The sequence below is a fragment of the Prionailurus bengalensis genome, chromosome D1 (assembly GCF_016509475.1).
Source record: "Prionailurus bengalensis isolate Pbe53 chromosome D1, Fcat_Pben_1.1_paternal_pri, whole genome shotgun sequence".
NCBI lineage: Eukaryota > Metazoa > Chordata > Mammalia > Carnivora > Felidae > Prionailurus > Prionailurus bengalensis.
In genome coordinates, this window is record NC_057346.1 from 74,827,900 (window position 1) to 74,843,495 (window position 15,596).

Consider the following 15,596-nt stretch of genomic DNA (forward strand, 5'->3'; position numbering starts at 1 on the left):
GAAGGCTTATAAATATGTCTTATTCATTTTTATATCCCCAGCATTTAGCATAGTGCCCTCATGCATTTAGCATAGCAGGCATGTAATTCAAAATACATTTATAAAAACAAATAAATATATGTGCTGAGAATATGCAGAAAGTTTCTGTCCATGTGGAGCTCACAGTCTAGTGAGAAAAAGAGGACAGCAATAAGAATTAGTTTAAAATAAAGTTCAAGCAACAGCATTTGACCTATGAATGTGTGGGTTTGGGGAGGACAGGGATGGTGGCAAGGTAAAGAACATTCAGGTTGAAGAATTCGCCTAGGCGGAATACATGGCATGTCGGGGGAATGTAGTGTAAGAGCCTTGAGACCGGCATATGGGAAGCATGAAGGAAAATAGAAGATAAGACCAGAGAGGGGATGTGGACACTGTATTGTAGAACATCTGGTGTGCCTTCCAAGGAATTCGGATTTTATTCTTGATGCTGTTGAATGAGGAACTATTGAACTTTTTTGAGGATGACTGTAACAAATACTAAATGAAGGAATGACTCAGCACTGTATTTTGGGTGGACATCATTCGTTGGCCAGGTCCGTTTTAGGAAAATCTTATATTGGTTGCTGAGCACCACCCATTCTCTGAGGTCAGACTATCCCCTGGTCAAGCCACCTCTTTTGTGAGATGTTCCCTTTCAAAGGGGCCATCCTTGAAGAACACTTGGTTAGTTTGGAGAAGTCTGTTCTGCCCTCTGAAATAGTGCTTTCTGATCCATCCCATGGATCCCACATTCGGCTTGGGCTTTAGTACAGAAATTCTTCTCTTTGGGCTGTATTAGTCAGGGTTCTCTAGAGAAACAGAACCAATAGGAGGTATAACAAAATTTATTACAAGGAATTGGCTCAGGCAATTATGGAAGCTGAGAAATCCCAAGATCTTCCATCTGTAAGCTGGAGACCCATGACAGCAGGTGGTGTAAATTCCGGTCCAAGTTTAAAGGCCTGGAAAGCAGGAGTATGGATAGTAAAAGTACCAGTCTGAGGGCAGAGAAGACTGATGTCTCAGCTCAACGGATGGGCAGAGACACCCAGTAACATCTACTAGCTCTCACAGAAAATGAAATTTACTGAGCCTGGGACTAGCTTGGGCCCCCACCATGATTTCTTAAAAAAATTTTTTTAAAGCATGTATTCATTTTTGAGAGAGGCAGAGTGTGAGTGGGGAGGGGCAGAGAGAGAAAGAGGGTGGGCGGGGAGACACAGGATCTGAAGCAGGCTCCAAGTTCCGAGCTGTCGGCACAGAGCCTGAGGCGGGGTTCAAACTCACTAGCCGTAAGATCATGACCTGAGCTGAAGTCGGATGCTTAACCAACTGAGCCACCTGGGCGCCCCCCCACCCGACCCCGCACCACAATTTCTTGACTTTTGTGGAGTCAGCGGTGAGGGGTGGAGAAGGGACAACAGGAAAAATAAGAGGTTGGAGTCAGTTGGTCCTAAAGAACCAGCTGAAATCACTTATTAGTTGTCTGACCTTGGCAAAATAACTAATTTTTCTGAGCCTTGGCTTCTTAACTGCAAAATGGGGATAATTATGCCTACTCCAAATAATTAGAGTGAAGGCATTACCTGGCTTGCTGCCTGACACATAGGGGGTGCTCAGTAAATAGTACTTGTTTTATTCACATTTGTAGGGTTAAGTAGAGGATATTGTTCTGCATAAGAAGAAGGAAGCTGTGTTTGGAGTGAGCTGTTATGTGCCTTAATTTAGGGAGCTGTAAACTTTCCACCCAGATTATTTTTAGAGGTCATCCCAAGGTCCTCCTCCTGAGTTCTTACCTGTCTCCCCAGCCTACCTTCCATTCTCTGAACTCTGCCCTCTTGCCAGCAGCTGTAGTCACATCTGATAAGCAGGCAGGGGCCCAACCCTGACTGAATGAGGATATTGTTGCAAAGACTGGGGAACCTCGAGAAGTCAGCCCTGCCCTGAGAAACAACGGAGAATTTGTGATTGGCCTTCAGCCTGTCCAGCTGTGTGTTTGAGGTGAGAGCCTAGGTTTCTGGGATTCCTAGAGCAATAGGAAAACTATTACAACATGCTAGACAGATACCCTGCTTTTCTGGAGCTGAGGTTAGCTTGTTCCCTTCAAAACCAAGAGACCCATAAGTATGGATCTTTCTCAGAACTGGACTCCAAGTTGGTACCAGGTTCAAAGGAGGAAGTAGACTGATCCATGCCCTTGAAAGAATCGCTGTCAGGTAGAAGAGCAAAGTGACACACGTGTCTAATGCAAGCCAGTTTGAAGGAGTCACAGCTCAGCGGATGCAGAGACAAGGCGGATACTAACTCTGTGTGTGTGTGTGTGTGTGTGTGTGTGTGTGCGTGTGTGTGTGTGTGAGAGAGAGAGAGAGACAGAGAGAGACAGAGACAGAGAGAGACAGAGAGAAACCAGATGATGGGTGAGATTTAAAGAAGATAGGGAGGAGGAAGGCAGGCTGAGCAAAGGGGGGTGGGGGGTGGGGAAGCAGCGTCAAGTTTTGGGAACCACTCGACCTAGGTAAAGAGACTGATGCCGTGCTAGGCATTCCCCCCCTTCCAACAAATTGTTGAGTGCCTAACGGGCCAGAAGCTGTTCTTTCCGGTCAACTGGGAAACAACGGTGAAGATTCAGATTAAGCCTTTCCGGAGGGTAGACTTGACTGGCTGGTGGCTCTAGAGGGCCGGGGCTTTTGTGGCCGGAGGCTGCGCGGTTCCGGCAGCCCCTTAGGTCCCCAGGCACACGTGGGTCTGTCCCCAGATCTTCGGTCCCGCTGCGCGCGCCGCCTGAGCCTCCCCACAGCCCCGCCTGGCTTCGAGCCCGCCCCTAGCCCGACCCACACGTGGGTTCCCGCACGTCCGCCCGGCTACCCCCCTGACGTCAGCCTCCCGGTTCCATTTAAGGCCCCTCCCGCGCCCAGCTCCGAGTACGGGAGCCACTGCCGCCAAGTCCGGACCCGACACCGCGCGCCGCCGACGCCCGCCTGCTCGACGTGCACTCCCGGTACGGTCGGGCCCCGAGCGCACTGCGCGGGAGGGTCAGGAGAGCGAGCTGCCTCCGGCTCGCTAGCTCGGCGCTGTCCGCGAAGGGATCTCTGCTCCCGGGGAGTCGGGGGGAGGCAGGATCCGCACGTGGACTCGGAGGTCACCGCACTCTGCTTTTGCTCTAAGTGGGCACCATGGCCTCTGGTCCGGCTGGGGAACCGAGGTGGCCGCAGCTATCCTGTGGCTGAAAGCCCAGGTGGATGCAGAAGGACAAGGAAATGACAGATCTAAAGGGTGGGGCATACCTCCGGGCTTAAAATAGGCAAACAACGCAGAACTGGAGGTCGGATTTCCAGAGCCCACCCAGCCTAAAAACCCTCAGCAGTCGCGGGTGAGGGATAGAGGGAGGGGGTCGAAAACCGCGGAGCGCTGCTTGGGTCGCTTTTTAACCCTGGGACTCTTCAAGAGGTGGACTCCATGGGGCGGCTACTGCCTGCGGATTATAGGGCGCTCTTTGCGCAAATTACACTTATTAAGCAGATGCTGATGTATCGGGTGCTACGCAAGGCACGGTGCATGCAAAGATGAAGCAGGAAGAGTCTCAGCCCTCCTGCCGATGGTCTTTTGAGAGCAGGCTATCTGGTACCGTCCCCTCGTCTTGAGAAATGGGGGAACCTAAAGCTGGGAGAGGGTTAGGGCATCTCTGAGGTCACAGAGTGGGTGGCAGAGTTGGGGGAGTAGACCCACTTTCTGCAGTGCTCGTCCCTCACTCGTGCCCCCACGTTGAAGGGAGCGCTGGATCCCAAGGTTTAGGTTCTGGTGAGGCCAGGTCTAGAAATAGCAGTGATTTACACGGAGAGATCTGATTCCACCTTAGTGACTCTGGGCTGCCTGCCTGGAAGTCCTCTCGGATATTTTTGCCCTTTGGGGTGGTGTCAAGACCAGACGTGGTGCTTCAGGATGCAACCTGTGATAATCTTTCCAGTGAATGCAGTGCAGGGTTGGATTAGCAGGGCGAAGGCCCCCTCCCCGACACTGGGAATGGAGGATTCCACCAAGTATCTATTAACTTTAGGGCTCCAGGCCTCTGCAGCTATTTTTGCACTTCCTGTACTGACAAAATTTCCTCATATCGGGCCTCACGCCTTTGCAACATGGATCACGGCAGAAACCACACGAGGCGCCTCCCTCCCGGTTGGTTAACAGCTCCTTGGGTCTAGTATTCCGATTTAAAGTCTGGCTCTGCCCGCGGCCAGGGAGGCTGCCAGCTGGGGCACTAGTTAAGTCTAAAGTCCACCCCGGGGCTCTCTGCCTCGTGGCTCTCTCCCTTGTACCCTAAGAGCAGGACAGTTCCCAATTATTTCCGCTCTTGGGCGGGGCTTTCCAGACTGGCGCCTCTGCGCCAGCACCCAGCTCTCGAAAGCCGCGGTCTGTAGGCTCTACCCTTGTCCCCGCCCAGCGCTCGAAATGAGCATGCGCTCAAGTGTCGCGCCGGGCTGGGTGGGGGAGGGGCGGAAAACCCGAGGGTTCCCTGCCAACAGAGCTGTTGGTCTGATCTCCGCCCCATCTTCTGGGGCTGGAGGAAGGAGTGAGTGCGCATGAGCAGAGGTTTTTTTTTGTTGTTGTTGTTGTTGTTTTTAACATCCTACGGCGTCGCGGTGGTTCCAAGAGGCATTTATGGGAACCTTCCGCACATTTCTCTCTACTGTTTTTGAGGGTTTGCAGGACTGGTGATTGGAGTACATTTGGGCAGGCAGTCACAGCGATTTTGTGTGAGGAAAGGCAGCCCCGCTTGGGGTTAATAAATCAAGATGAGTGAGTCCTCAGGAAGTTATACTTACACCCAAACGTCAATATTATTTTTCCACGCCAAGGTGAGATCCTTTACACCAAGATCCTAGCCAGACCAGACCCTGGCTTTAGGCCTTTCAGTATCCCTTTGGCCATCTTTAGGTTTGTTCCTTCCCTCTTTTAGAACAGCTTTTGGTTAATGAGCGTTAATTTAAAGAGGATGCAGTGACAGTGTGTGTGTTTCCCCCCTATAGATTCCTTTTGCTTCTAAGTCCAATATGGCAACTCTCAAGGATCAACTGATTCAGAATCTTCTTAAGGAAGACCATACCCCCCAGAATAAGATTACAGTTGTTGGGGTTGGTGCTGTTGGCATGGCTTGTGCCATCAGTATCTTAATGAAGGTAAGTGAAAGCCCATCACTCTGAAAGCCAAGGATACCTTGACCCCAACGATCTCCCCACACCTCCAAGAATCGCATTATTACATTGTATATACAAATACTTAGGTTCATGCATTCATTTGAAGAACTTTATATGGAACAAACTTTAGTAATGTGATGCTATACCGAAAGGGTATCTGTACTAAAAACATTAAAAGTTATAAGGCTGGTGACACAGATCCTTAAATTCACTGTGCTGTATTAACATGCATGAATTGCCTACAAATGAAAACATAGTCTATATCTTTAAGTTAAACATGCCTTTATTTTAAAGTAATTTTTGAATTGAAAATGATACATACATTTGGTAAAATTAAAATCACATGAGAGTGCCTGGGTGGCCCAGTTGGTTGGGAGTTCCACTCTTGATCTCTGCTCAGGTTATGATCATGTGGTTGGTGAGTTCGAGCCCCACGTCAGGCAGGCTCTGCATTGATGGCATGGAGCCTGCTTGGGATTCTGTTTCTCTTTCTCTCTGCCCCTCACCTGCTTTTGCGCTCACTCTGTCTCTCTCAAAATAAAAAAAATTTTTTTAATTACACAATGTGGGGAATCTTAAGTCTTTCTCCCACAAAAATCCCCAGTGCCCCTCACCTTGAATAATAATTTTGGTTATGGAGTTAAAATTTAGATAGCAAAAGATAATTTGAGAATGAATAAAGAATATGTTTTATAGTAGTTGAGCCTGGTTTATATAAAAAAAGAAATTGAGGCAGCTTACAATATTAAAATATTTTAAGTTTAGATTTGGAGTTACTAATAAGGGAGTGTAATGATGAATTCTGGGTTTTGAACAGGAAAGGATTGAAATAAGGAACCGAAGGCAGAAATGAGCTATGCAGAGGTTGTGTAACAACATAGGCTGTTTTTTATGTGTTCTTAGGAGGGGCCACATAGTATAAAGGTTTCCCCCGCTATCTGAAAGGAGAGCATTCCTATGAAACCTTTCGGAAGCCTGGTGTAAAGCAAAGAAGCAATTACCATTAATTAATGTGGACAAGTTTTGAACATTCCCAGACCCAAACAATAACCTTAGGATTTTCTGATACCTTAGGACACATCTTGCTAATGCATGCACAAAATAGAGATAAGGTACAGATGCTCACAAAGTTCAAAGCTATGGCAGCTTGATGCTGAGATGCTGAGTAAAGTTCCTGAGGAACTTGGTTCATCAGGTGGAAGGAACCAAGGTGGTAACTAGGATATGTGCTGCCTCTGTAAGGGCTCACTGCAAAACAAACACTGAATGCTGTTTTTTGTTTTTTGTGTTTTTTTTGCCTTATCTCCTAAAGGCAGAAATCCTCTTTGGATTTATTTCAGTTAGGGAAAACAGGTACTAATGGTAGGTCTTTTATAAAAGGGAAGTGGCGGGGCGCCTGGGTGGTGCAGTCGGTTAAGCGTCCGACTTCAGCCAGGTCACGATCTCGCGGCCCGTGAGTTCGAGCCCCGCGTCGGGCTCTGGGCTGATGGCTCAGAGCCTGAAGCCTGTTTCCGATTCTGTGTCTCCCTCTCTCTGCCCCTCCCCCGTTCATGCTCTGTCTCTGTCCCAAAAATAAATAAATGTTGAAAAAAAAAAATTAAAAAAAATAAAAAAATAAAAGGGAAGTGGCATAAGGCAAACTTCTGACAATCAGGGGATACCTGCACCAATTTTTACGGCTTTCCACTGGATCAGGAATTGATGCCATTTGTTTTTTCCACACCTATGCCCTCTAACTCAGGTGTGTATAAGGTTATTATATTACAGATGACTTGGGGGGGTAGATCTGTTGCTCAGCTAGTATAACTTACTTGGTTATAACAGTTCACACCCCATGTGTATTAAATCTGTTGCTGGTGCTCCTGATCTGAGATGCACCTATAAACATTTACAGATTCAACTGAAAGGATATTTTTCACCAATATTATTTTGCAAGTGGACAAATCTGTCTTCATGGAACACTGTTAATGTTGGTTAATATATGGAAAACATATAAAGGAATGATCCAGAATATCACTTTTTAATTTCCAAGTCTTAATACTGGTCAACATCACTTATGTAATGATTAATGGCCTAAAATTAATGTGTAAAATTGAGAGACCAAACAGAGCAGTCTTATGTAATTGGATGTTATTCCAACCATTGCCATCTAGTGTTCTGCTACCACACAGTTGAATGGTGGAGTGCTTGCAGGAGTTGCTCTAGTGAAGGGGCGCCTGGGTGGCTCAGTCAGTTAAGCATCCAACTTCAGCTCAGGTCATCTCACGGTTTGTGAGTTCGAGCCCCGTGTCAGGCTCTGTGCTGACAGCTCAGAGCCTGGAGCCTGCTTTGGATTCTGTGTTTCCTTCTCTCTCTGCCCCTTCCCAACTTGTGCTCCGTCTCTCAAAAAATAAATAAATGTAAAGAAAATAAATTTTTAAAAAATGTTGCTCTGGTGAAGAGAGAGGATCGGTACTTTTTCCTATGCATGGGTCATCTGTGAGTCACTTTTTAAAGTTTATTTATCTTGAGAGAGAAAGAGAGCATACACACATGCTAGTGGAGGGGGTGGGGGGAGCAGAGAGAATCTCAGGAACTGTGAGATCGTGACCTGAGCCACAATCAAGAGTTGGATGCTGGACTGACTGAGCCACCCAGTCACCCCCGTGAGTCCGTTTTTAAATGGGGGCCTGCCTCTACTTTGAGGTATGTCCTGATACTAATAAAGTGGCAGAGCTCTCCTATGCTAGAAACATAGAAATTTTGCATCCCTTTCTAAAATTTGGAAGCAGCTCTTTTCTATTTGACTAAAAATTTTGTATCTTTTAGGACTTGGCAGATGAACTTGCTCTTGTTGATGTCATGGAAGACAAATTGAAGGGAGAGATGATGGATCTCCAGCATGGCAGCCTATTCCTTAGAACACCAAAAATTGTCTCTGGCAAAGGTTGATTTCAACAAGTTTATATTGTGATCTATGCTAGATTTGATTTTTTTATCAGGCTTGAAATCCTTTTTCAAAGATTTATTTTTCGTATAGGAGCAAAGAGTCTTTGAGCCATTTTGCATTGGCAACCTGTTTATACCAAAGTTTCAATTTCTCGTAATGGAAACCCAATAGTCTATAATGTGGAAAGCATCTGAATTAGAATGTAATTAGTAATGCTTCTCGGGTCCATATTTAACCACATTGCTTCAAATATTTAAATTTAATATAAATATAAATTTAAACTTCCCCTACGTCCTTTCAGACCCTAAGACAAGGTTGAGAATAAGGTAAATGAGCCGGTTCAGACTTTTCACACTTACGAGCCCTAGTCAGGAAACCTGGCATGTGTACAAATAGTGTTTCTTTTGACACCTGAAAATCACTGACCACTTATCTATGGGCTGGGTTAACCATCCTGTGCCATAGGGTATCTAGAAGCAAGATCTTGATAAGTGTAAAGTTGCCTTTGCTTAAAAAAAAAAAAAAAAGGCGCCTATCTCTGTGCTGATATGATCACAGTAAAGTAATTAAGTAGAAATAGGGGTATGGAAGAGTCTGAGCATTGAGCTCAGGTGGCAAAAAATTGGGGGATAATGTCTCACTTGGTTCTTTCCAGCTCCTCCCAACTGTGGTTATATAAAGTCACAGTCTAAACCAGAATACAAGGAAGGCGTTGATGTACTCTTCCTCCATGTTAGGTGGCCACAGTGAAAAAACCAAAAGTTAAAGGAGTCATGGGTTGGGGGGAGGGGTGGCATTAGTGTCATTTATCTGTATTTACCTATGCGTGAAAGGAAGTAAGGGAGGTAACAAAACACTAATAAAATTGCCCATAAAAAAAAAAAATGTATGGAAGAGATTAAGGCCTTAATCTGGTTTTTGTTTCCCCTTTGTCTAGACTATAATGTGACTGCAAACTCCAAGCTGGTTATTATCACAGCTGGGGCACGTCAGCAAGAGGGAGAGAGCCGTCTTAATTTGGTCCAGCGTAATGTGAACATCTTTAAGTTCATCATTCCTAATGTTGTAAAATACAGCCCAAACTGCAAGTTGCTTGTTGTTTCCAATCCAGGTGAGACCTTTAATTGCACAAATAGATGAGCTTGAGTAACACTGATGGCATATGTCATATTCTGTATATACATATTTATTTCTCGTATTTTTCATTTTCCTCTTGTGAATGGATTTGGTAAAATAGTTAAATTTAACATAGTAAAGGGGTACAGTGCCCCTCAATGTAGTTAGAACTTAAAAATTATTTTCCCGAGAAGATCTTCGATAAGGGAAAAGGGTATGAATAAAGTGTTCTTGATGCACAATTTATTTTCATTATACTACACTTCTTGAATACTTAATGAATTTGCTATATTATACATACAGGTTTAAAAATATTGACAAAAATACTGATTGGTTATGATCAATATCGAGATTCCTACAGAGCCATGTATCTTGAGTAGCCAAACATCATCTAATGATTTACCTAATATTTTTGCCTAAATGTTTTCTTCATAGTGGATATCTTGACCTATGTGGCTTGGAAGATTAGTGGCTTTCCCAAAAACCGTGTTATTGGAAGTGGTTGCAATCTGGATTCAGCCCGGTTCCGTTACCTAATGGGGGAAAGGCTGGGAGTTCACGCATTAAGCTGTCATGGGTGGGTCCTTGGAGAGCATGGAGACTCTAGTGGTAAGCATAACTTATTTTCTATTTTTGTTTTTAAAAAGATTGTGTAAGATATTGATAGAAGTTTTATTATTAAATCAGAGCTGAAATTAGATATCCATTCATTAGAGTAGAATGATTTCTAAAAATCTGTCTATTCAGATTTTAGCTATTTTATGTGACCTCTTATGGCATGGGGGATGGGGAATGAAATTTCTTTTACTTAAGATGATAATTCTTAGGATGATCTCAGTCATTTACTATCACAACTGTCTATATGAGACTTGAACTGTGAGGCTGTGAAAAGGTTAACCAATCCAAATGGAGTGCATGGAAAAATTCTATCACAGTTGAATTCAGTTACTTATACCAAGAAAATTCCCCTTACGATCTCATACTATCTTTATATTTCAAATAGGATTAAACATCCCAATAGGTTAGGAAAACAGGTCAGAATATGGTGAAAATTCTTAGTTTCACATAATATAATCAATGAAAATCTAAGAGTAAGGGCATTGGTAGTCTTTACCATCTACCAAAAGCAGATAATCCTCCTCAGATAAGAAATGAGGATTAGAAAAATGGGTCAAAATAACTAGTCTTGTTACCGAAACCCAAGTTTGGCAGCCTGTTGCTCAAAAGGCCAGCACTCAAGAGCAGAGTTTTGACTGGAAAAAGAATATGAGCTTTATTCAGGAGGCGGGCCATGTGGGGAGAAGGCAGACTCTTGTCCAAAAGTCAACTCCAAAGTTTCTGCCAGGCCCAGAGATTTTTGAAGGTGTCTAATCGGTTAAGGGAATGCAGTGGTCTGTGACATTTCTTGATTACATGCAGATTTGATGATGCCAGTTACAGAGTTACCTCAGTGCTTGGAGTTTGTGCAAGGTCTTAGTTCCTTGGTGCCTGGGGCTGGGGGTGGGGGGTTGTGCAAGAAGGTCTGGTTCCTTGGTACCCAGGGGTTGTGCAAGAGTATTCTGTTCTTTCTACAAAGGAGGGCAAGGTCTACAGATGTACAAAAGGAGGTCAGTAAAGTCATTTGTGTGACCTTAAAAAAGAAAAACATTTTGTTGAAAGATTGCTGGGCTAATCAGAAAGGTGAGGTGACCTCAAACAGACTTGCTGGCCTCTGTGGCCTGGGAAAGTTCTGGTCTTTTATTCTCTAAGGCCAGTGGTCTGCAAATCTTAAAGAAAGTAAATTAGTTCTGTTAAAGATCAAGGGTCTTAAGTCAGCAAACAAGGAGTGAGTTAACTTGAAGCAAGGCTGGCTGGAGTGCTATTATAGTCTGCTGGATGATGTATGGAAATAAATATATTCTATGCTATTTCTTGTAGTGCCTGTATGGAGTGGAGTAAATGTTGCTGGTGTCTCCCTGAAGAATCTGCACCCTGACTTAGGCACTGATGCAGATAAGGAAAAGTGGAAAGAGGTTCACAAACAGGTGGTTGACAGGTAATAGATTCCATAGTTTGGCAATGTAGAAGATTACAATTTATTATTTTTATTTTAAAGTTGGAAGTTTAATAGCATTTGAGTACTTCTTGTTAGAAAACTTTTTTCTAGGGATGTCTGACTGGTTTAGTCGGGTAGAGCATGTGACTTTTTTTTTTTTTTAATGTTTATTTTTGAGAGAGAGAAACTGAGTGTGAGTGGGGGGGAGGGGCAGCGAGAGAGGGAGATACAGAATCTGAAGCAGGCTCCAGGCTCTGAGCTGTCAGCATAGAACCTGACATGGGGCTCAAACCCAGAAACCGTGAGATCATGACCTGAGCCGAAGTTGGATGTTTAACCAACTGAGCCACTCAGGCGCCCCAAGAAGTTTTTATTATTTTAAAAGTTTTAGTGAAGTAGTCTTTACACCCCATGTGGGGCTTGAACTCACGACCCCAAAATCTAGAGTCACACGCTCCACTGACTGAGCCAGCCAGGTGCCCCAGGAATAAGAATTTTTTTTTAACATTTATTTATTTTTGAGAGAGAGTGAGCAAGCACAAGTGGGGGACGGGCAGAGAGAGGGAGACAGAGATCCAAAGCAGGCTCAGCACGGTGAGCACAGAGCTCGATGCGGGACTCAAACCCACAAACCATGAGATTAAGGCCTGAGCCGAAATTAAGAGTCAGCCACTTAACTGACTGAGACACCCAGGCACCCCACCCCAGGAATAAGAACTTTTAAATCCAATTTCCTGTTATGGGCTTTATGAATAGAGACATTTGTTTATCCAAATGATTATAAAGTTTCCAGGAACGTCTAGATTTGTAATGGTACTAAAATGTAAATATTAACTCTTAGAAATTGTTGAAACAAGGAAGCTTTCATGCTTGGTGGCATTATTTACTTATTATAAACCATGTGGTCATGTGTGGATCTCAGGTATATGGAATTGAATAATGAATCATGATTGGTTTAGGCAGGGGCCTCTTTGTATTCGCTTAATTAAATAAAACCTAAGAAACGTTGACAGTAGCTGTCCACTAAGTGTAGTGTTTGTTGGAATTAGAATTATTAGTATGTTGGTACTTGGAAATGAGTGAGTTCTGAGCTCCTTCTCCCACTCACCCTTCCACCCATCCCTTACTTGACATAATCTTGAGTCAAGCATACCATACATAATCTTGGATTTATATTCCAAAATTCAGTATTACATTGTAAGAATCATTTATTTTGTTGCATGTAGATACAGTTATTTTTGACCATTATGTAACATTCCACTGGGTTGAATATTTCACTGTATGTACCACAGTTTATCCATTCCCCTGTTGGAGAATACTGGGCTTGTTGCCAGGCTTTTGCTATTACTAACAATACTGTTGTGAACATCCCTGTTCATAATATCCTGGTATACATGGCAATCATTACTCAGGTATATAATGCAACTTTGTGCCATTGTTTGCTGTAAAGCCTGTGTTCAGTGAAAGCGTTGTTGTTCTTTGTTTCTCTTACCCTACTTTTTCCTACCTTCCCTGACCTTCTGTACCCTACAGTGCCTATGAGGTGATCAAACTGAAAGGCTACACTTCCTGGGCCATTGGACTGTCTGTGGCAGATTTGGCAGAAAGCATAATGAAGAATCTTAGGCGGGTGCATCCAATTTCCACCATGATTAAGGTAGGTCTGTGTAGTGATACATTGTATTTAAATGCCATTATTTTCTGGTTTTTAAAAAAGAGTCTTCTATGAAAGCAGATTAGTCATCAGTCCTTGATTTAAGTGAAATAAATTAATGCACTAACACCTTTCCTTTTTTGGAGAGACATGGTTGCACTTTAGGAATAATGTCTACTAGTACTATGTTCACCACATCGATACTTGGTAACTGACTAATAAAAAATTGGGGTAGGTGCACGACCATGAACGAAAAATTTTTTCTTTGAAGAAAAAAAGAAGTCATACTCAAGTTAGAGTTACCAAGATGTTATCCATAAAAATGTGACAGTACTATGGATAACAGCAATAGTTTAGATTTTCTTTTACAACAGGAATCTTGCCAGTATTTTGATGATTTGCACTGTTCATCACATCCTAACTGAAAATGTGGAAAGAAATTTCTACTTACCAAGTTGTATTAAATAAGCATACATATTTGTAGAGCATGGAAGTCTTGGGAGACCCCAAAATGCATAGACAAAACATAAAATATCTTTCATTTTGTCTTCAGGGTCTCTATGGAATAAAAGATGATGTCTTCCTTAGTGTTCCTTGCATCTTGGGACAGAATGGAATCTCAGACGTTGTGAAGGTGACCCTGACTCCTGAGGAAGAGGCCCGTTTGAAGAAGAGTGCAGATACACTCTGGGGGATCCAAAAAGAGCTGCAGTTTTAACGTTTTCTAATGTTGTACCACTTCACTGTCTAGACTACAACAGGATTTTTAGTTGGCGGTTGTGTATATTGTCCTTATTATCTGATCTCTTATTCAAGTAATAATGTTAAAAATGGCCTAGGAAAAACATCAGTTTCCTAAGTTACAAATAGGAATGGTTCACAAAACCTTGCGGCTACATCCTGATGCTGGACGGTACCCATCTTGCCTCGTCCTAAGTTGGTTAAAATAGTTCCACCACCTCAGAGACACCACTGCCAATGTGGCATATGCTGCAGTTGCTATTCAAACCAGACGTGTATTTACTGCGTGTTGTATTACTTCTGGTTCCTTCACCCAACATGCCTAGACCAACTTTTTTTTTTTTTCTCTAGCCAATCACCTCCTGGGATCTAATGTATAAATTCAGTATTGCATGTATTGTGCATAACTGTTCTAAAGGATCTTATTTTGTGTCCTATATAAGTCAGAATATAGTGTACATTGCCATATAATGTAAAAAGAAAGATCTACGTATAAACAACGCAACCAACTATCTAAGTGTCATACCAACCAACTAAAATATCAAATAAACTTTGAACAGTGACTTCTCTCTTACTATATTAAGATAAATAAAGCTGCGACTTACTCATTACATTATTGGGACCCATTAGGGTATTCATGGGCAACACTACAGTGGTATTTTTAAGGTGTGTTGTTTACTAATGATCAGACTTTAGTTTAACATGATTTAATATAATTAATAGATGACTAGATTGAGTAGGTTGTTTTGGTACCATTTCCATTATATTCAATCCTTTTACTATGCTAAGCCACAGGATATTAAGAGATAACTTGATAATAGGGCTAATCATAACTGGTACCCTACAAGTCATGTAGATGGCATTCTACACCTGAATGTAAAAATAGCACTTACCAACAACATAGGCAGTGGTACTTTGTCACTCTAGGGAGACACAGATTTTTAAGAACTTTTGCTCTCTGGAGGCCGGTAACTTGATGGTACTTAACAGTTTTAAACCAAATAGTCTTGGTGGTTTGTCCACTCAAAAACTTTCAGATTTTCCTCAAAATAGATCTACAACTATGATCCTTATTCAGGCCCGAATACTTCCAGAGGTTAACTAGAACAACTTTATTGTCATCACTTCTCCAGGATCTTTCACTAAAGTTTCCTTCCTGAAAGCTAGTGAAGAGAAAGAATTATGCTTTTTTTTTCAGTGTGTCAAATGTAAAAGGAAAAGAATGAACTATGTAGTCTTAACAAGTACTATAATATGATTTGCTTTTTACACAGGCTTTAAAAAAAATAGACAAGCTACAATTTACACATCATAAAATTTACATTAAAAAAATTTTTTTTAAATGTTTATTTCTGAGAGCCAGAGCACGAGTGGGGGAGGGACAGAGAGAGCGGGAGACGCAGAATCCGAAGCAGGCTCCAGGGTCTGAGCTGTCAGCACAGAGCCTGACGCGGGGCTCTAACTCATGAACTATGAGATTGTGACCTGAGCCAAAGTCGGACACACAATTGACTGAGGCACCCAGGCGCCCCTAAAATTCACCTTTTGAAAGGGTGCAGGGGTGCCTGGGTGGTTCAGTCCGTTAAGTGTCCGACTTTGGTTCAGGTTATGATCTCAAGAGCCCTACATCGGGCTCTATGCTGACAGCCTGGAGCCTGCTTCGGATTCTGTGTCTCCCTCTCTCTGTGCTCCTCCCCCGCTTGTGCTCTGTCTCTCTCTCTCTCTTTCAAAAGTAAATAAACATTATAAAAAAAATTTTTTTTTAAAGAGCGTATAATTCTGTGAATTCACATAGTTGTACAACCTCCACCACTACCTAATCTTAGAACTTTTTAATTACTACAAAAACAAACCTGTACTTATGCCTATAGCCTCTTGTAAACTTTGGGGCAACTTTAGTCTAAAAAA

At 43.0% G+C, this 15,596-nt stretch overlaps 1 protein-coding gene across 2 annotated transcripts; it reads left to right on the plus strand.

Annotated features, from left to right (window-relative positions):
• Window positions 1-1,927: 1,927 nt before the first annotated feature.
• On the plus strand, window positions 1,928-14,251 carry LDHA (lactate dehydrogenase A). 2 transcript variants are annotated; one of them, XM_043582386.1, is made up of 9 exons: window positions 1,928-2,022; window positions 2,920-3,019; window positions 5,046-5,195; window positions 8,022-8,139; window positions 9,080-9,253; window positions 9,694-9,867; window positions 11,176-11,293; window positions 12,827-12,950; window positions 13,501-14,251. In XM_043582386.1, exons 3-9 carry the CDS (start codon window positions 5,070-5,072, stop codon window positions 13,663-13,665), a joined length of 999 nt encoding a protein of 332 aa, XP_043438321.1. In that variant the 5' UTR covers window positions 1,928-2,022; window positions 2,920-3,019; window positions 5,046-5,069; the 3' UTR covers window positions 13,666-14,251. The 2 variants fall into 2 exon arrangements, with proteins under 2 accessions (XP_043438321.1, XP_043438319.1); XM_043582384.1 differs by lacking the exon at window positions 1,928-2,022 and having other exon boundaries at window positions 2,946-4,874.
• Window positions 14,252-15,596: the final 1,345 nt, after the last annotated feature.

Bases quoted from the DNA above. Each gene is read 5' to 3' on its own strand.
- LDHA (XM_043582384.1), top strand. From the start codon at position 4,812: ATGAGTGAGTCCTCAGGAAGTTATACTTACACCCAAACGTCAATATTA. The intron at 9,254-9,693 runs GTGAGACCTTTA...TTTTCTTCATAG, and splicing joins GCTTGTTGTTTCCAATCCAG to TGGATATCTTGACCTATGTG. The intron at 12,951-13,500 runs GTAGGTCTGTGT...TTTTGTCTTCAG, and splicing joins CAATTTCCACCATGATTAAG to GGTCTCTATGGAATAAAAGA.